General features: G+C 44.7%; 1 protein-coding gene across 1 annotated transcript; it reads left to right on the top strand.

Annotated features, from left to right (window-relative positions):
* The first annotated feature begins 678 nt into the window (after positions 1-678).
* Positions 679-17,949, top strand: FAS (Fas cell surface death receptor). Its single transcript, XM_056850491.1, has 9 exons — positions 679-726; positions 3,102-3,267; positions 5,118-5,252; positions 6,821-6,932; positions 9,953-10,017; positions 12,747-12,821; positions 15,095-15,150; positions 16,161-16,185; positions 17,606-17,949. Exons 1-9 carry the CDS (start codon positions 679-681, stop codon positions 17,947-17,949), a joined length of 1,026 nt encoding a protein of 341 aa, XP_056706469.1.
* The last annotated feature ends 2,502 nt before the right edge of the window (positions 17,950-20,451 follow it).

The raw sequence follows: 20,451 nt of genomic DNA, 5'->3' as shown, positions 1-20,451 counted from the left end.
TGTAAGAAATTCAGCCACGGTAGCCGTAATTTTAGGATCATGGTCACTCAAAAGAAATTTGCATTTCACTTCATTACTCCTGTATGTCTTGTACTGGAGCAAAGTAGATAGCAGTTTATCCCGCAGAGTCACATAGAAGGGACAATCTAAAAGGATGTGGTCAATTGTGTCTAACAAGTTTAAACCGCATGTGCATAGGCGTTCATGTCTAGGGATCTGGAGGTATCGGCCTGAGAGCATCCTAGATGGGAATGCATACACGCTTGTTTTGTTTTGACGTTTGAGCGACATCACCTCCGCCAAAAACCTTGCAACAGCACTAGCGATATCAGGGGTAGGCAGAAATGCCTTCCCTGGCAGTCTGGAAGCCAATTATTCCCGGGAGATCTCTGGGGTGCTGTCACAATATTATTCCTGACTGACAGCCAAGCGTGCTCTCCACAATTCCCTATGGGCAAGCGTTGTTTCCATTATTCTCTATGGGCAATCGTGCCTGTTTCTGTCGCCAAGCGTGTATTGTCCACGGGCAATCGCTGCTGGGAGTTGCGGGACGTCCTGCGGAGGCACCTTTGTTGCTGCTGTCGACGTTGCTTAAGAGCCAAGGAGGAGGGAGGTTCTCCGAAGCGTCACCCTTTCACTTTCGGTAGGCTTCTGCTCACGGGCTGTGCCAGAGGCAGCATGAAGCAGCCGCTGCTCCTCCTCCTCCACCTCCTCAGCTTGTTTCCCGTGAGTATTTCTGTCCACAGCCCCCCTGGGACTTGGGGACAATCTTCTTCGCAGCCCTCCCGTCCCCAAGGCGCTGCGAAGGCTGTTGAGAAGCGGAGGGCGGCGAGATCGATGCCAGGAAGGGTCGCGTGAGCTGAAATGGGCGCTGATCGCCCTTGCTGCTTGCACCGAAATGCGAAAGCAATGTAGAAAGAGAGTTTTGGGAAGGTATCATGTCCGGGAAAAGGAGACCATCGGCATCCAGGAATGCCGCTTTTGGCTCTGGGAAACTGCCATTGACGCATGGGAGGTTTTGCCTTGGGTTTGCCTCTCTCTAGATCACTGGTCCCCAACCAGGGGTCCATGGACCCCCAGGGGTCCGCGAGAACTAAATTAAGGGCCGCGAAACAAAGTTATAAACCCATAATCAATTAATATTTTCAATTAAAAGTTTTCTGTTATAAAATATATATATTCAAATATTATTCTGAGTGTAATGTTTAACTAACAGTTATGATTAAAGTTTATTTTCAAATTCTTGGAGTTTTTATTTTGAACCTTGGGGTCCCTGCACCGAACAAAAAAGTCCTAGTGGTCCCTGGTCAAAAAAAGGTTGGGAACCACTGCTCTAGATGCACCTTTGCCCTGACCTGGATGGCCCAGGCTAGCCTGATCTGGTCAGATCTCAGAAGCTCAGCAGGGTCAGCCCTGGTTAGCATTTGGATGGGAGACCACCAAGGAAGTCCAGGGTTGCTGTTCAGAGGAAGGCCCTGGCAAACCACCTCTGTTAAGTCTCGTGCCATGAAAACCCCAAAAGGGGATGCCATAGGTCGGCTGCGACTTGACGGCACTTTACACATGCATGTTTCCCCCATCTGAGTTCTCACAGCTCTGCATGGGGGCTAACTGTGGAGTTTGGGGGATTTGGATGGGGAAAGCGTGCATCTAGAGAGTGGCAAATCCAAGGCAAAAGCTCCCATAAGTAAATGGCAGGTGCAAGCCTCTGTAGTAAATTCGTGAAGTCTGATGGTTCAAATCGAACAGTGATCGGTTTTCCAATGACTGCAGGACTTGCGGTAAAAGCTGAGCTCTTAGAAGTTCATACGGAAATGATGCAATGTGTGGAATTGCTTTTTTTGAATTGAAATGTACTTTAGCTACTAGTTTGAGTGGAGCAAGCTTTTCAGCTATATTCTGTGCCGATTGCCCCTCCTTTGACCAGATAGGGCAAGAGGCTTGACCTTTTTAAAAAAAAATGTTACTCAGCACAGGGGAATTCCAAGAAGTAGTTGCCTAATACATCTGCTTTTGAAATTAAATTAAGAAGAAAGTACCTTTGACTAATTTTGTACTGAAAGTATTCACGCTTGCTTAGTTAGATTCCATAATCTTCAGACAGAAGGTTGGGGTTTTTTTAATGTGAAAAGCTGCACGCATGGAAATAAATTAGCACGCCAGGATCTTTCCAATATGCTAGTTCTCTACATGCATGGAGTTTTTCACATGTGAAACATTTTAAAATGCAACACATTTCACCCAGCAAGCTTCCATGGCAAAGTGGGGATTTGAACCCAAGTCTCCCAGATCCTAGTGCAACACACTTAACCGCCATACCACATATACAAATATATTAAACAGTGATAAAAACAGCATCGATAAAAAAATAAGCAATAAGCCCAGAACTAAGATGACTTACTGCTAAGGTTTTATAGTGCTCATCCAACTCCTGCTTCTCCTCCTCCTTGCAAGAAAGAAAGCTCCTCAGGGTCACTCAGGAGCCACAGCCTTTCCCAGAGCCATGAAAATGGAATCGTTTCACCCTTCTCCCATCCCCTGACGTCCAGTTCCATATGCTCAAAACCAAGCCATGCAGGCTGAGGAATGGTTCCAAGACAGCTAGCCATTCTCTTCTATCATTCAGTTCTGGTTCCCCAAACCTTCCCATCTGCTCCATTCCATTCCTGTACCTGGTTATACTTACGGGCCTCCGTTTGCCTTTATAACTCATTTCCCTACCATGCTCTTTGTATAGCTAAACAAGTTCACAATTGCTTCCCCTGTGAGTCCTTCTTGGTAAGAGTAGGGTTGACAACCTCCAGGTACTAGCTGGAGATCTCCTGCTATTACAACTGATCTCCAGCTGATAGAGATCAGTTCACCTGGAGAAAATGGCCGCTTTGGCAATTGGACTCTATGGCATTGAAGTCCCTTCCCTCCCCAACACCCCTCAGGCTCCGCCCCAAAAACCTCCCACCGGTTGCGAAGAGGGTCCTGGCAACCCTAGGTAAGAGGTGTGTCAATAGCAATAGACTCTAGCAGTATTCCAGGGTCTCGATATGAATAAGCAGCACACATCAGCATTCAGCCTGTTACACACTTTTTCTCTCCCTCCACAGGCCCTTGAATTGATTGCTGCTGGACCACCTCATAACAATGATTCTGATCCTGTGATACACAGTGCGTATATTAAATTTGCTGCAGTGAAAAATATTTCCAAACGGCAAGTATGTCCACCGGGGAAGCACCAATCAGGAGATAACTGCTGTGACCTTTGTGAGCCTGGTAGGTATTATTGTAAGTTTGCGGAAGAGGTTTGACAAGTACGGTATTGCAGCAGGATCCTTGCTCGAGCAGTTTGATGGAGGGAGGGAGTTATTTTTAATAATAAGATGGTCAGAAATATTTGGCACTTGAGAGGCTTTTTGAAATACAACTTTTAAAACATTTTATTTGTCTCTTTTTGTGGGATTTAAAAGACAGGTTAGCAGTGCTTCATAACCAGAAATGTAGATTGTAATAGCATAACAAAATTGAGAAGTTGAGATGGTTAAGTTCAAGTGATATATTGTACTTCCAAATGTATCAAGTGTTTAAATCTTTATTTTCTACTGAGAGTGATTTCTCTTGGCAGTCACTGGTTTGTTTCTTCAACTTAAGCTTCTTTTACACTTTCTTAAACTGAAGTTTTTTTCTTTTACACACTGGTTCTTTACTTTAGCAGTTAGGAACATTAGCACACTTCCCCTGTTTCTCTCTTAAACTGGCCTAGGACCACTCATTTCAGAAGAGCTATCTCCCATTAAACTCTTAGGGATCACCCTATAAACCTTAGAGCAGTTTTCCCGAGATATCTGGGTATGGATCCTGTCTTGATCCAAAAACCCAAAATGTGTTCCTTTTCATTCCTGAGGAGAAACCTCCACCAGACAGCTTACGGCTCACACAGCTGTTTCCAAGTTCTGTCTGTTAACTTCTCTCTCCGTCAACTGTCAGTTCTTAACTGTCAGAGTCTTAACTGTCAGTTCTTAACTGCCACTCTCAGAATTCTAGTTGAACTCCCTGTCAATCAGGGGGGTTCTATGACCGGGACAACTCATTAGAATGCTGCTGTCTGTCACAGCAGCTTTTAGAAGAGTTGTCAGCATTCATTCTGACTACGGTAAATAACCTTCTTCATTTGATTAAGCCTGGAGAATGACACACTAACCTTGAAAAGACCCAGGTTGTTTGCATTTCCCCCCCTCCCACAACATTTCTACTGTAGCCTACTTAGATCACACTGTACAGTTATGTCACCACAACCAGAAACAGCTAACATCTGAAATAGAAAATAGAGCAAATTAGTGACATTATTTATTTATTTTAAACGCAGTTAAAACAAACACCCAGGAAGGAGGCTCCGTGAGAGATTGCCAGATAAAACTTAAATCTTCACCCGCTGGCGGAAGACCGTGATAGAGGGGGACAGACAGATCTCCCCGGGGAGCCAAATCCATAATTTTGGTGCTGTTGATTTTAGAAATGAAGCGGAATGATTGTGCTGGGCTGTATGTTAGACAAAAGAAACCCTAAAATGCTCAAGGAATCAAACTGTTATTGATATCTCTGTACAAGATAACCCCTCAAATACTTGGTGTCCAATTTGTATCCTCCTGATAATCTTTTAGAATGGATTTTGTGTAGACAATGGCTTACCAATAGCATGCCATGGAAAGTTGTAGGAGAGAGGAAACAAAAACAGCTGGGATTACACATAGAAGGCTGTGAGTGATGCAGTGCCGTCATCTATTTTTCATTGCTAGGGATGTAGGATTTGCCAAAAATCACCATAAACATTAATTTCCCCAGATGGTATTGATTAATCCTATTGGCTCAGGGTCTATTCATTATAAAATCACTGAAAAAGAAGGCTCTAGAATTTTTTTCTATTAGATTCCATGTATTATCAAATTTAATTTATGTCTATCTGTCTACCTCTATATATACCGATACCAATTTGCCCCACCAGCATTTGGGTAACAATCTTCCTAAAATCATTCTTAAAAGGTCTGGCAGAGTAAGAATAATTCAGGAAATCTGAGATGTCCAATGGGATCATACGATACTGATTTGTTTGTTAACTTTATTTGCAGGCAAGGTTATAGACAAAGACTGTACAGACTCCAGTAACACAACTTGTAAAGAGTGTAAGGAAGGAGAAGAGTACACAGATGGTTACAATTACCTTTCCAAATGCCGACGGTGCAGCTCTTGTGATGCAGAGCATGGTACATTTGAAACTGATCAATTTTTATTACAACATCAGATACAGGGGAAAACACTTTGAGTACATTTCATTGCAGAACGCTTAAGGTATGGATGGTCAGTCTGCAATAGGGTGCCGTAAATTATACAGAGAACAGAAGTCTATGATGTGCCTGGGCATGAGTAGAAGGGTCTCGGAGTGCTGCTATGGCACAGAGTCAGGCCTGCGCTTCTGCTTGACTCTGTGGCATTGTACTGCTGTGGCATTGTGCTGTTACACCAACCAGTATGGTGTAGTGATTAAGAGCATCGGACTCTAATCTGGAGAACCAGGTTTGATTGTCCGGTACCCCACATGAACTGGGTTTCATTGCCCGGCACTCCACATGAAGCCTGCTGGGTGACCTTGGGCTAGTCACAGTTCCTTCCAAAAAGTCTCAGCCTCACCTACCTCACAAGGTACCTGATGGGGAAGGGGGAGGTGATTGTAAGCCACTTTGAAACTCCTTAGAGTGAAAAGTGGGGTATAAGTGGGGTAGAGCCACAAGGTGTCTGCTGCGGGGAGGGGAAGGGAAGGCGATTGTAAGCCACTTTGTAGACACCTTAATCCCATTTGTAACTTTCCCCCACCTCTCCATTTTCAGCATGCATGTGAACATTAATAAAAGAGTCCCCCAAAAGCAGCATTGCTGTGATCATACCAATTATCACATCACAATTCCTAAGGTGCAGTGTGTCTTCATTGTTTTGCCGATCTGGAAGAGCACAGGTACATATGAGTGAAACACTGCATGAAAGGAATCCTAATGTAATCATTTGTACTGCTGTGGGAAGGTTGCTTTTTTCACAGTGCTTTATCAATGTGGCTAATGTGGTGCATAATGGTTAGTTTTCTGGCCTGGGATTTGGGAGACCCAGGTTCGAATCCCCCCTCTACCATAAAGCTTGTTGCTTGATCTTAGGCCAGTCACACACGCTGAGCCTAACCTACCTCATGGGGTTATTGTAAGGATTAAAATGGAGGAGAGGAGAATGATGTAAACTGCTTTGGGTCCCCATTGAGGAGAAAGGCAGGGTGTAAATGAAAATAAATAAATGGGGGTGGAAGATACAAAAGATGACAGGACTGGAGTGGTGACAAACTGCACGTGCTCCGGTTCCAGAGTTAATTTTTGTAAACTCGCCTACTTATAGCAGAATTCAGCAGGCGTATGCAACAGAGGAAATCCTCTCCCCTCTACAGCCGACCTGGTGCCAAAGATATTCTGAAGAAACACATTTATTTCATTGTAGCCTTTATCAGTTCAGTGTTTTGTATTCTCTTTGGGGCATCTTATTATTTATGGGAAGTAAATCTAATTGAGGCAGACATACAAAAACCCATGTGGTCAAGCAGAACACAGAAAGTTAGATATGCTGCCATATCTGTGCTATTAGTGGACTCTGAGACACTTAAATGGGTGTCCATGTCTCTCAGATTTCATTTCCCTGAGGTATGCCAGATGCTTCTGAGCCTTCAGAAGCTGCCCAGTAGAAGCAGCCAAGTCCTTTTAAAAAGAACGATGTAACCAAACATTTCAATTTATTTTAGGTCTGGAAGTTGACAAACCCTGTATCAGATCCCGAAATGTGAAATGCCGGTGCAGGCCTGGCTTTTTTTACAATTCCTCGGAACCGTGCCATCACTGTAATCCATGTACAAAGTAAGTTGCCTGTACAGCTCCTAAAGATGGAGAGTCATAGGGGATTCAGGAAGGCTGGGATTACTTCAGCCACCCCCTCGAGGCTCTGCTGCCCCACTGACTCCCCATAAGAGGCCTCAGCTAGGGAGGGGAGGGGGTTTTGCTCTGCCTTGGTACTTCTCCTTTCAGAACGCTCCCTTTCCCCCCTCACTCTCTATCTCAGAATCCTGCCCTGGGAGAGGAATGAGCCTGAAGTTTTTTTTCCTCAGCCTCTGGCTGTGTGTGTGTGTTAAGTGCCGTCAAGTTGCTTCCGACTCATGGTGACCCTATGAATGAAAGTCCTCCAAAATGTCCTATCTTTGACAGCCTTGCTCAGATCTTGCAAATTGAAGGCTGTGGCTTCCTTTATTGAGTCAATCCATCTCTTGTTGGGTCTTCCTCTTTTCCTGCTGCCCTCAACTTTTCCTAGCATGACTGTCTTTTCCAGTGACTCTTGTCGTCTCATGACGTGACCAAATTACGATAGCCTCAGTTTAGTCATTTTAGCTTCTAGGGTCAGTTCAGGCTTGATTTGATCTATAACCCACTGATTTGTTTTTTTGGCAGTCCACGGAATCCGTAACGCTCTCCTCCAACACCACATTTCAAAGGAATCTATTTTCTTCCTATCAGCTTTCTTCACTGTCCAGCTTTCACACCCATACATAGTAATAGGGAATACGATGGCATGAATTAATCTAGTCTTGGCTCTGGCTATGGGAGCTTAAATAGTTCCTGTGTATTCCTCCACTACAATTCTGGGTCCTGTGAGTCCTCTGGATGTAGACAAGTTCAGTAGCATCTAACCTTGCCTTTTCCTGATGCAAAGGTTTGTGTAGGGTTGCCAGGTACCCCCTCTAAATCAGCGGGAGGTTTTGGGGGGGGAGCTGGGGCAGCGGTGTGTGTGCACGGCCGCACGCACGCGATAACGTCAGCCCTAGGTTTACCTCTGGAAGTGCCACATCTCCACAGCCGATTTAGCACTCAACCCCCAATAGTGCTAAAGCATCTGCGGTGCTTCCGGGGTAAACCCGGAGGGGACATCATCGCATGTGTGTGGCCGCACATGCACACAATCGATGCTTCTAAGCAACTGGGTGGATTGCCTACCAAAACCACCCACCTGGCAACCCTAGGTTTGTGTAGCACCCTCACTGGACTGGGCAACCTCCTAAAGATGGGCCAGGGGGTAGACTTCTGCCAGCAGCTGTCACACATAAGCGGTGTGGTTTTACTCCAGGGAAACTTCAGGAATGGCATGATGGGGGAATTTGGAAGCTTGCAACAGGAGGGGGGAATTGGTGGGAATCCCCTCCCCCTTTCATTAGCAGTAATTTTTCAGGGGATCCAACTCAAAGTTTATTCTTTATGGGAATATCATTAGTTTAATAAATACAGGAGGAGCAGTAAGCAGTATATAAAGTGGAAGATATTCACCCAGTCTTCGCTTCCCTGTTGGGAAGAGAGATTTGAGATTGAAAAATGTGCACTCGTTTCCAAACACCAGGTGGCGGACTTTCCTTATGGCTATAAATGCCAGTCTGTCTTGTGCTACAGAGAATCCGAGTAGATTCTGAGCTGCTGGATGGCTGTTCATGCATTTATTTGCAATCTGTTTATGTGGCCTTAAAACAGGGGTGGGGAACCTTTTTTCTGCCAAGGGCCATTTGGATATTTAACACATCATTCGGGGGCCATACAAAATTATCAACTTAAAAATTAGCCTGCTATATTTGGTCAAACATTTAGCCAAGGGGCACGACCGGAGACGGCTCCGAGTGCCTGCCACATAGAGCGACTCGCTTTTGAGCTTTGCTGTCCCCAGCTGGGCCCAAGAAATTCAGGCAGGGAAGCATACTTCTGAGCTAGAGATCTGCCAGGACCCATGAAGGGCCAGACCAAATGATTACGCGGGTCTTATACGGCCCCCGGGCCTGACGTTCCCCACCCCTGCCTTAAAATGACTGCTCACAAAGTATCTCACAAATAAAACAACCAGCAAGAGAATAAAAGCACCATATGAAAAGTTCAAAATTCAGGCCTGTTATCTAAGAAACGTTCATATTCATCAGAAGAAGAATAGAGACTTTAAGAGACATTTTTGTATAAACAGCTCAGAGAAATAAGAAAATGTCTGTGGCCACAGAAAAAGGATGAAGAAAGGGGAGCCTCCAGGGGCAGCTACTGAGAAAGCCCTTCTCCTGGTCTTGCCCAGTGTTTACACAACCTAAGAGGCTGTTCTGAAGGTTCAAATATACATTACAATTATTTCCAGGTTTATTTTAAACAACATTTGGAATTTCATAATCAAGGAAGAAAATGGCAAGGAAATAGAGGGAAACTACCTCTTTGCTCCTTTGCCATTTTCTTGCTGGGGAAAAAAACTTACCTGCAAGTTGCTTTTACTTCTGCTGAGGAAAGCTTTCAGGCTTTCTGTATCCCCCCCCACACACACACACACACACACATACACACACCTTAACTTGTGGAAAGGCAGTTTAAGATTGACTTTTTCCAGTGAAACAGAGGAACAGGATGGTCCAGGATTTCTGAGGGCTGGCAGTGAGGTCACCTTAATGGAGGGGAAACTCATGCACAACTCCAAGGAACAACTGAGACAGACTGGGGGCAAACATGAATGGAAGTGCCCATGCCTAAATGACCTGTATGTACTATTTTTTAAAATGGTATTTAAAATAAACATGGGGTAGAAACTGAATGTGAATTTGATCCCCAAGCAAGGCCTTGTTGGCAGTTCTTAAAGACTGGAAGGCTTCATGAGGGAGCAAATCTAAGATTGGGTGCACGTGCTTATGGTCCTGATGGGCCCTGGCTCTGACATTGCAGTATAAAGGGCATTTGGCCCAGCTGAATGGAAGAATTGAAACATGGCAGAAATTCAATAAGTAAACAGGTGGATAATCTTGACTTGTTCTCTTTAAAGGCTACTGAATCTTCCATCATTTTCCAATAGTGCCTTTTCATATATTTTTTCTCTGTAGATGTGAACATGATATAATCGTAGAAGAATGCACCCCAAACAAAGACACCATCTGTGGAAGTAAACGTAAGTTTACAAACCTCTGAAATACCCCTCAGAGTATAATTCCAGGGGAAGAACTGCCTTCAGATATGTAGAAAGCTAAATCAATGCAATTGTTTCAGCACATAAAAGCACAATTTTTCAGCCAGCCATTTCAAACTTAGCCATGCTACCACAGTTTTCTCTGGTCTTTGGACCAATGATGTGCTGCAAAATAATCCTTTGATAGCCAATCCCAGTTACTCCAAATGCTGTCAATTCAATTAGCTGCCATTTCAGGACACAAGAATTTCCTTGCTTGGATAATATAATCCAATACTCAGTGTCTCTAGCAATGGCCATCTGTGAATAGCACTGAATTCTATTCAGGCTGAGAGCGCAGCTGGAGTCAAGGTCGAGTAGCTCAGAGGTTTGTTATGACGGCCTGTGCCCTGTAATCTATCATGGGAACCAGGCTCAGCCTGGTATCCAACGGTGCCTTTCTGATGTATATGTTTCAACCTGCCCGCTTTCCCCCACTTGAGTCCTCGTACCTTTTCCTGTAAGTTGCTGCTACACACCTTGTGCTTCCCAAATAAACTGCTTCTTAGACGACTCTGTCTGGATGTTCTGTTGTTTGGGATTTGACAGGTGGACTCAGACCTTACAGAATTATGCACTGCACAAGAAATGATTTTGTCTTATGATCACAAAACCCTGATGAATCACAGCCTTTTATGCAAGGACATTTCCCCGTGATCACCCCTGCTGACTGCTTCGGGGCTTCCTTTGGTTATGCATGCCTTTTCCATCCGTCAGAGGTCACCTTGCTCTCCCTGTGCGTTTTCCTGATTCCGACTAAAACAGCATCTGGAAAACATGGGCAAAACATGTGGGGAGAGTGAGGTGACCTCTGATGGGCAAAAAAGGCATACATAATCAAAAAGAAGCCCCAAAGCAGTTGGTGGAGGTTACCGTGTGGAAACGTCTGCATAAAAGGCCCACATCTAGGGCCGATCTCATCCAGCTTCCTGATTCCCACAGAAGCCAGTCAGATGCTTCCAAGAAGCTCACATGCAGACTATAAAGCAATAGCCCACACCCACTGGCAGTATTTGTTATTCAACAAAGTAGCATCTTTGAAAATAGACTTTATTCTGAGCTGGAATTTAGTGCTAGTTTTCGGGTGATCTGAGATCTGCTAGACTGAGAAAGAGAGACACGTCTTCCTCTATATTCACTCTTTCCATTGCATTCATAAACTTAAGTGTGCCTTCTTAGTCATAATTGATATCCCACCTTTCTGCCCTCACAAGGGCCACCAATAGGGTTGCCAGGTCCCTCTTTGCCACCAGCGGGAGGTTTTTGGGGCAGAGCCTGAGGAAGGTGGGGTTTGGGGAGGGGAGGGACTTCAATGCCATAGAGTCCAATTGCCAAAGCAGCCATTTTCTCCAGGTGAACTGATCTCTATCAGCTGGAGATCAGTTTTAATAGCAGGAGCTCTCCAGCTAGTACCTGGAGGTTGGCAACCCTAGCCACCAAGGCAGCTAACAAAACATACACAAGAAAAACAAATTTAAAACCATTAAACTGCCTAGAAAAATGCCTTGAGCCCTTCCCCTGATGCATATTAACTTTGTACATGATGTGCAGTGTGCTGTAGTAGTTAGAATGCTGGACTAGAACTGATGGGACTGATGGAAAGCTCTACTTTGCCATATAGTTTGTTGGATGACCTTAAGCCTGTCACTGGCTGTTACCGCACTAGGTATTCCCAGCGATGTATTAAGAGTTTGAAAATGTTATAAAAAATACTGTTTGCACTTTCTATGTATTCCCACCGATGTATTAAGAGTTTGAAACTTATAAAAATACTGTACGCACTTTGTTTGGCCCCTTTAGCTGTGAAGACGTCTTCCAACCATTTTTTAGCCATGGCATCCAAAAACTCTTTTAAAGGGATGTTTTTTATAACATTTTCAAACTCTTAATACATCGCTGGGAATACCTAGTGCGGTAACAGCCACTGTCTCTCAGCCTAACCTATTTTACATGGTTGAGCTGTGAGGACCATTTCCGCCATCTTGAGCTCCTTGGAGGAACAGCAGGATAGCAATCCAGTCAGTGATGCATGAGATCGGCTTGACTGTCAGGCCTTTTATGCAGGGATGTTTCTCCGTGGTCACCCCCGCCGACTGCTTTGGGGCTTCCTTTTGATTATGCATGCCTTTTCCGACAGTCAGAGGTCAGCTTGCTCTCCCCGCGTGTTTTGACCGTGTGTTTCCGGATGCTGTTTTAGCCAGAATCTGGAAAACGTGGGCAAAACGTGGGGGGAGAGCAACTCTGATGGTGGGAAAAGGCATGCATAATCAAAAGGAAGCCCCAAAGCAGTCGGCCGGGGTGACCGTGGGGAAACGTCCCTGCATAAAAGGCCTAAATCTAAAGGTGTAGGCCAAAGCCGGCATGTGAATAGGTTCCTAGCAGTGCAGTCCTAAACAGAATTATTCTCTTCTGTGTCCACTGAATTCAGCAGACTTAGAAGGGTGTAACTCTGCCTAGGATTCCACTGTAGATGGATGTTACTTTTTCTCTACCCCATTTGAGCAAATATTTGCACTTCTAGCAGTGGTTTTGGTTTGCATATCTGGTTCTTAAAATGCTTTTGTATCAGAAGAGCATCCTGTGAAACAAACCTGCAAAGCGACTCACTTGCCTTGGGAATATTTCTTAATAATATTTATCTGCCTAACGTACAGAACTTTTCCTCTTTGCAGAGAATTTGCTTTGGATCATTGCAATTGTCATTCCACTTACACTCGCTCCGATCTTATTCATAATATGGAAATATTGTAAGTTGATTTCCTTTTTCTTAAACTTTTCTGAAATCTTATATTCAAAAGTTGAATGTAAAAAAAAATTATAACTCCTCCCTTCCCCCATAATTATGCTTATAATGCATATAATAATGTTTAGGGGCAAATGTTCTTGAAATCTAGAATTCCGCTTTCACAATTTCCGATTTCTTCCCTCCCAATACCACTCCATCCCACCCTTCAGCAAGGGGTTTGCAGGCAGCCTGTGGATGGGGAAGTGTGTGTCAGTCCTGACGCAGGTGGGTGGAGGCTACCAGCGCCAGAGTGGCAGGGGTAGGGTTTCTAGGTCCCTCTTCACCACTGGTGGGACGTTTCTGGGGCAGAGCCCAAGGAGGGCAGCCATTTTCTCCAGGTGAACTGATCTCTATTGGCTGGAGATCAGTTGCAATAGCAGGACATCTCCAGCTAGTACCTGGAGGTGTTGTTAATAAAGAAACAGTACAGAGTCAATGTATATAACAAACACTATATTCAATGAACTATCTATATAACAAAGTGCAACAAAAACAATACATGTGATACATACAATTCAACACTATATACAACACTATATATACGAGATACAAAATGAGGCAACAGTGCTAGTAGCATATAGCTATCTCCAATAGCAAACAAAGGCTAGAGAGTCCAAACCTAAATGGAGGTAAAGGTGGAAAAAATGAGAAAAATGCTCCAGAGCACCCTTGGAGCATTTTTCTCATTTTTTCCACCTTTACTACTGAGCAGCGTTGGAGCAATTGCTGTTATAAAATTGAGACTGTTACTTCCATTTAGGTTTGGACTCTCTAGCCTTTGTTTGCTATTGGAGATAGCTATATGCTACTAGCGCTGTTGCCTCATTTTGTATCTCTTGTATATAGTCTTGAATTGTATGTATCACATGTATTGTTTTTGTTGCACTTTCTTATATAGATAGTTCATTGAATATAGTGTTTGTTATATACATTGAGTCTGTACTGTTTCTTTATTAACAATTGTTGATTAACAGTATAGTGAGTCTTTCCTTACAAGTACCTGGAGGTGGGCAACCCTAGGCAGAAGCGAGAAGGCTTTCAAGGCCTGTTGGCCCAGCCCTTGCCCTCTTTTGTGCCTCGGGCCACAACATTGCTGCAGACACAGTTAGGAAGCAGAGCCCCACAACAGCCACATGACTGAGTGTTGGGGGCTGGGGGGGGGAGGCTCCTGGGAGGGCCAGGGAGGTGTCAATGACAGCACTGGGCTCCTCTAGCCAGCGTGGTGTAGTGGTTAAGAAAGGCGGACTCTGGGTTTGATTCCGCACTCCTCCACATGAAGCCTATTTAGGCTAGACACAGTTCTTGCAGAACTCTCTCGGCCCCACCTACCTCCCAAGGTGCCTGTTGAGGGCGGGAAAGGGAGAGCGATTGTAAGCCACGTTGAGACTCCTTACAGTAGACAAAAGTGGGGTATGAAACCCAACTCTTCTTCTTCTTCCATCCTCTTCCATTGCTGACCCGTGTGTGCAGCCTTTCAGCGTGGCTACCAGCAAGCCAGCTACAACCCTCTTCCCTCCCAACAAAGCTACTGATAGCTCAAACTAGCCATTGACCACAAACATTGCTCCCAAGACTGTGCTGGCAGTGTATGTGCTGGCAGTTGTATCAGACCCAAACAAATATTTTATAAAGTACATATAATCCAATAAAAAGCTTCTTGTGGCTCGTGAGCTGGAAACCATACATGGCCTTGAAAAGAATCTAGTGGTGCAGGATGGATCCTGCCCCATAACACTTCAAAACTTACCATAGCGCGCAGCCTCAAGGGTAGCAACTCTGCAGCTTAGGCAATGCTGGCCCAGCACATGTTTCCCACTATCTGGAGCTGCAACTCTTGGGTCACTTTATGTGAGCCCAGGGCAGGATCTTGGGGGGGAGGGTCTGCAGGGGGCAAGCGCCCCAGGCACAAGGAGGTGGGTGCCGGCACAGGTATGGACAAGAGGAGCGCTAGTGCACCGTGGCATGGATGCAGCTGCCCACCCGCGACCCGGCAGGTGTGCACACCTCTCCCCAGCATGTAGATGCCCACCCTTCCTCGTTGCCAGCACCTTGCCTACAGCAGCTGCATGTGAGGCCAGGGGTGGGTATGTGGCGGTGTCACCCCCCTCCCTCCCCATTGCCCAAGGTGCTCCTTCCCCCAGTTCCGTGCCTGCTGTGGCCATATACAAACACCTCAATCTGGCAGCTAGAGGTGCTTCTTGTGGGTATTACACCAAGTGATCTCTCTTCTTGCAGGGCGCAATAACCGCAGGATGCGAAGGACACAAATCAAAGATGACCAGAAAAATACGGTGTGTATAATTTCTCACATGAATGCAATTCAGATAATCAAGGAAGATACCAAGAAAATAAATGGGAGAGAATTGTCAGTGCCAGACTTTGACAAGACTTTGACAAGACAAGACAACATCATTTTGCTTTTGTTTGGGATAACTAAAACCATACAGTTGGAAGGGACCAACAGGATCATCTAGTCCAACCCCCTGCACAATGCAGGAAATTCCAAACTACCTCCCACCACACCCCCAGTGACCCCCTACTCCATGCCCAGAAGTTGGCCAAGCTGCCCTCCCTTTCATAATCTACCTAAGGTCATAGAATCAGCATTGCAGTGACAATATGCAATGACAACATAGCAGCCATAGATGAACTGGCTTTGCCACTGCCAGATCAGACTTTTGAATTGCAAAGGGGTAGCCGAGTTAATCTGTCATCCCAAAATGAAACAAAAGTCCAGTGTCCACTTAAAGGCTAACAGCACTGATATCGATATGAGTTTTTGGACTCGCCGCTCATTACCAGAACACATCCCAGCTAGCCGTATGGCAGAGCAGTCGCCTGATTTGCCAACTGCATGTACGGTTTGGTCCCCGGCACATGCTAAAACCTCCTCTGGTGAAAAGATGAAGCAACCTGATGAATCACTTCAGGATTTGGCCAGTTGTGACACATCCAGGGTGGTTTTTTTTGTTTAATTCTCACACAAGTTGGAAGGGATTGGCATGCACTTCCTTGTGGCGCTGGATCACATACCCTTTCAGTCAGGTGCGTACCCGGACCACTCCTGTGAATTACTCCAAGTTTGTAAACATTCATTTCCTTCCTGGATGGGATGATGTCAGGAGACAAGAAACATGATCTTCCACACTGCACAGGAGAGGGGTGAAAAATGGCACAAAAATGTCCCTTTTGACAGCAGGTTGATGTTGCTAGTTTGAGGTGTCAGAAAGAAATTAAAAGTGAGAAACAGGATTGGGTAGGATGTTTTTCACTAATCAATTTTTCACTTTGTCTTTCTTAGGAACTGAAGCCTCTTTTTTACCCAGGTATAGAAAATATAGAAAATATGTTTTTTCAGTGTGCATTTCTGTTAAGGCCAAACTACATGCTTCCCAGTATATGCAGGCCATGGTCTCTCAATGTTTATTTTAATGCGAAAACTAACATGAAACTTTGCAGTCATGAGCAGTACAATGTGTGTTGTGAGGTGCAGCTGGGGAGGATATGACTGTAAACTCTTTCCCTCCTAGCCATTTTTTCCATTAAAATTTGTTCCTATCTTTTCCGGGAAAACTCCGTCCATGCACCTGTGTTGTCAGAGAGTCAAAATGGAAGCTTGAAAAGTTGTGGAATGAACCTATTTCAAATAGAAGCTAAACTTCTGTACACACATGAGAGGACCAATTCAAACATACTCTTTCAGTTATATGTCAGTCCTCTCGCAAGATTCTGTCAGCTCATTATTTACAAATGGAGCAGCTTGTAAAAGTTGCTGTACAAGTTATCCCTGTACAAGTTATCACTTCAGAGAACAGACTTCTCTGGTCGTTTATGCATGGGTACATTCACTCATGTTCACCCTCCGCCTGTCTCGGTTGTTTCTTGGAGTTATGCACAAGTTTTCCCTCCATTAGAGATGACCTTGCTGACGGCCCTCACAAATCCAGGACTTCCTGTTCCTCTGTTAACCCGATTCTTCCCTCTCCCTGGAGCTCAGCCCAGGTGAAATCTCCATGCATAAGGCAAAGCACGGGACATGCAAGCTTGGTTTCTCTCACAGCCAATTACAAAGCAGCATGTCCAGAGGCAGGGATTCACATACTTCCTGTTTCCTCGGAGCTTTTTCTGAGCAGAAGAAAGGCTTTTTTAAACCAAGGCTTGAAATCCCCCCCTTCTTTTCAGATTGCTGTTTTTTATGTTCTTAAAATGGTTTTTTATGCGGCAGTTGGGTTTGGGGGGGAAAGAACTTTTCTCTCATTATAGCCAATTACAGAGCATCATTTCATGGGGCAGGGATTCAAATACTTTGTGATTTGAGCTTGGAGACTGTTGGTGCATAGACTCCCAACAGAATCAGGCCCACACTTCTGCTTGACTCTGTGGCATTGTGCTGCTGTGGCATTGTGCCGTTACACCAGGTAGTTTTTAAGAGTGGCGGACTCTAATCTGGAGAACCAGGTTTGATTCCCCACTCCTTCACAAGAAGCCAGCTGGGTGACCTTGGGCTAGTCACAGCTCTCTTTGAGCTCTCTCAGCCATACCAACCTCATAGGGTCTGTTGTGGGGAGGGGAAGGGAAGGTGATTGTAAGCTGGTTTGATTCTTCCTTGAGTGGTAGGGAAAGTCAGCGTATAAAAACCAACTCTTCTTCTTTTCTTCCTTTCTTTTATACTATTCCAATTTAAAATGAAATTGATGGCATATACTTTTGATTACTTCTTCATCCCCCTTTGTCAATTCTTTCCAGATATTGACTTAACGCCTTACATCAGTGACATTGCAGAGGAAATGACCTTTGAACAAGTCATGAAGTTTATTCGGAAACAGGGGCTGTCAAACCCTACCATAGAAAGGATCAATCTGGATAATATGCATGATGTTTCTGAGAAGAAGATAAAGCTACTTGAATGCTGGTACCAAGAGAAAGGGATAAAAGATGCTTATGGAACTTTAATCAGCAGCCTGAAAGGCCTTAAGCTACACGCCCTTGCTCAAAAGATTGAACGAAAGATGCCTTCTCATATACAGAACAATGTACCAATGCCAGAGTATCAAAACAGTTCCAGTTTTGAAGAAAGTAGTCCTATATAACAAATTTCCAGCCGTTGAAATCCAGCTATCAAAGTTGCAACGTTTACATTTGTTTCCAGAAACGCGTGTTTGCTTTGTGCATATGCCATTTTATGCGTCCAGTAACCTGAGGCAGCGTGGTGTAGTGGTTAAGAGCAGTGGACTCTAATCTGGAGAACTGGGCTCGATTTCCCATTCTTCCACATGAAGCCCTCTGGGACTGTCTTGGGACAGTCCCAGTTCTCTCAGAACTTTCTCAGCCCATGCAGATCCAAGCAACGGAAACGACCTCTGAACATCTCTTGCCTTGAAAACCCTACGGGGTCACCATAAGTCAGCACTCTGACTTGACAGCACTTTACACACACACACGCAGTTTACACACACACGAACATGCTTGCCTGCAATTTGAGCAGGGAAGGTCACAGCATATGCATCAAAGGTGGGTGTATACTTGGTGGATGGTAGTGAATTACAGATTTAAGAACCATTATTCTAAGGTACTGGGGAAACTGAAGTTGATGTGGCTTGATGGTTACTACTGCCTGCATGCTCATTTATTATCTGTTCAACCTGCTGTGGTTTGGAGTGCTTATGCCTAGCTTCAGCTGATGTGTCAGGTGTGCCTGTTCCTGGCACCATCTGACCTAGCCACAGAGATCTATGCCTTAGTTACATCTAGACTGGACTACTGCAATGTGCTTTATTTGGGGCTACCCTTGAAGAATGTTCAGAAGCTATAGCTAATGTAGAACGCTGTAGCTAAACTGCTGGTTGGGGCCACTTATCATGTGACAACCCCCCCCCAATACTAGTGCAGTGACACTGGCTTCTGATCCACTCTTGCCAATTCAAGGTGTTGGTTTTGACCCTTAAAGCCCTACATGGCTAGGGACTGAATTATCTGAAGAACTGTCTTCTCCCATACATTGCTGCTCAGGAACTAAGATCACAAGGAGAGGCCCTCTTGACTGTCCCATGAACCAAACAAGCTTGTCTGAGAGGTACACCAGAGAGGGCCTTTTCAGTGGCAGCTCCACGATTGTGGAACAACCTCCTGAGGGAGGTGAGCCTGCCCCCCCCAACCTTTAGAAGGCAGCTGAAGATGGTTTTATTCATGACTGCATAGCAGAAGTTTTAAACTATTGGTTTTAAAACAGTGGTTTTAATGTATTATGTTGTGTTTTGCTGTTTACATTGGTCATTTATGCATGGTCACTTGAATTCATGTTCACCCTCTGTCTGACTCAGTTGTTCCTTGGAGTTCTGCAGGTGTTTTTTCCGTCCATTAGAAATGACCTTGCTGCCAGACCTCGCAATGTCCGGGTCTTCCCATTCCTCTGTTAACCCGACTCTTCCCTCTCCCCTGAGCTCAGCCCGGCTCAAAACTCCATGCAGAAGGCAAAGCTCGGGCCACAGGAAGATTGGCATTTCTCACAGCCAATCACAATGCAGCATATAAAGAGGTGGGGATTCAAATGCTTCCTAGAGGCTCTTTCTGAGCAAAAAAAAGGCTTTTTAAAACCAAGGCTTGGATTTCACCCCCCCCCCTTTCTTTTAGATTGCTCCGTTTTTTGTTCTTAAAATGCTTTTTTATGCGGTAATTGGGTTTTGGGGTGGGGAATCTTCTCTCACAGTGAGCACTGCAAAGTAAGCCAGTTACAAAGCAATATTTAAAGGGGTGGGATTTGATTTGAGCTTGGAGAGAGCTTGGTGCAGAGATTCCCAACTGGAAAGTGTGGGTCTAGCCAGCAACAAACCTCAGGTAAATCTCCCATGCATAAATAATCATTGTTGCTAATAAATATTTTAAATAAATAAATAAATTTGCAAAGAGCTAATTACAAAAGCAATACTAGTCTCTTGTATTCTCCCTAAGGTAGCCGGCTCAAGGTTGACTCAGCCTTACATCCGAGGTCAGTAAAGCTTGCTGGGGGTAAAGGGAAGATGACTGGGGAAGGCACTGGCAAACCACCCCATAAACACAGTCTGCCTAGTAAACGTCGGGATGTGATGTCACCGCATGGGTCACCCCTTTACCTTTAATGAAATGAACATTATAAGAAGGACCCTGAGGATTTCTCACTGCTCAGAGAACTGGGAGGAGTGAAGCATTGAATTTACTCTCTAGTACCCTGACCCTAACTACATTTCAATTTTTTTAAAGTCAGACTGCTCCTTCTCTGAACTTCTACCATGTGATCCCTCACCTAATTATGTGGTCCACAGGAGAGTGTGTGGCGATCCTTGTGGACTCTTTTTTTGTAGCTTTCCGCTACTGTGTCTAAAGATCTTCAAATTAATGAGCACTAGTCAAACACAGAAATCGTGAGAAGACTAGAATGGGACATCTGATACATCCCCCAAAAATGCACAGTGGATTTCCGTTTGAACAGCAGTTCTTTCTGGGGTTTCCAAAGTTCTGTTGACACGGTAGAGCAAGGAACAGCAAACCTGATAAATCCAATGTGACCAAAAAACCCCTAATTTGTCAGGGCTTATTCAACCAATTTAGGTCTGGAC

The sequence above is a fragment of the Euleptes europaea genome, chromosome 5, assembly GCF_029931775.1.
Source record: "Euleptes europaea isolate rEulEur1 chromosome 5, rEulEur1.hap1, whole genome shotgun sequence".
In the NCBI taxonomy this organism is placed as follows: Eukaryota; Metazoa; Chordata; class Lepidosauria; order Squamata; family Sphaerodactylidae; genus Euleptes; species Euleptes europaea.
This window is presented reverse-complemented; position numbering and strand designations above follow the sequence as displayed.

Excerpts from the sequence above, each read along its gene's own strand:
- FAS (XM_056850491.1), top strand. The coding sequence starts at position 679 with ATGAAGCAGCCGCTGCTCCTCCTCCTCCACCTCCTCAGCTTGTTTCCC. Across the intron at positions 727-3,101 it reads ACCTCCTCAGCTTGTTTCCC|GCCCTTGAATTGATTGCTGC; the intron begins GTGAGTATTTCT and ends CTCCCTCCACAG. Across the intron at positions 10,018-12,746 it reads CACCATCTGTGGAAGTAAAC|AGAATTTGCTTTGGATCATT; the intron begins GTAAGTTTACAA and ends TCCTCTTTGCAG.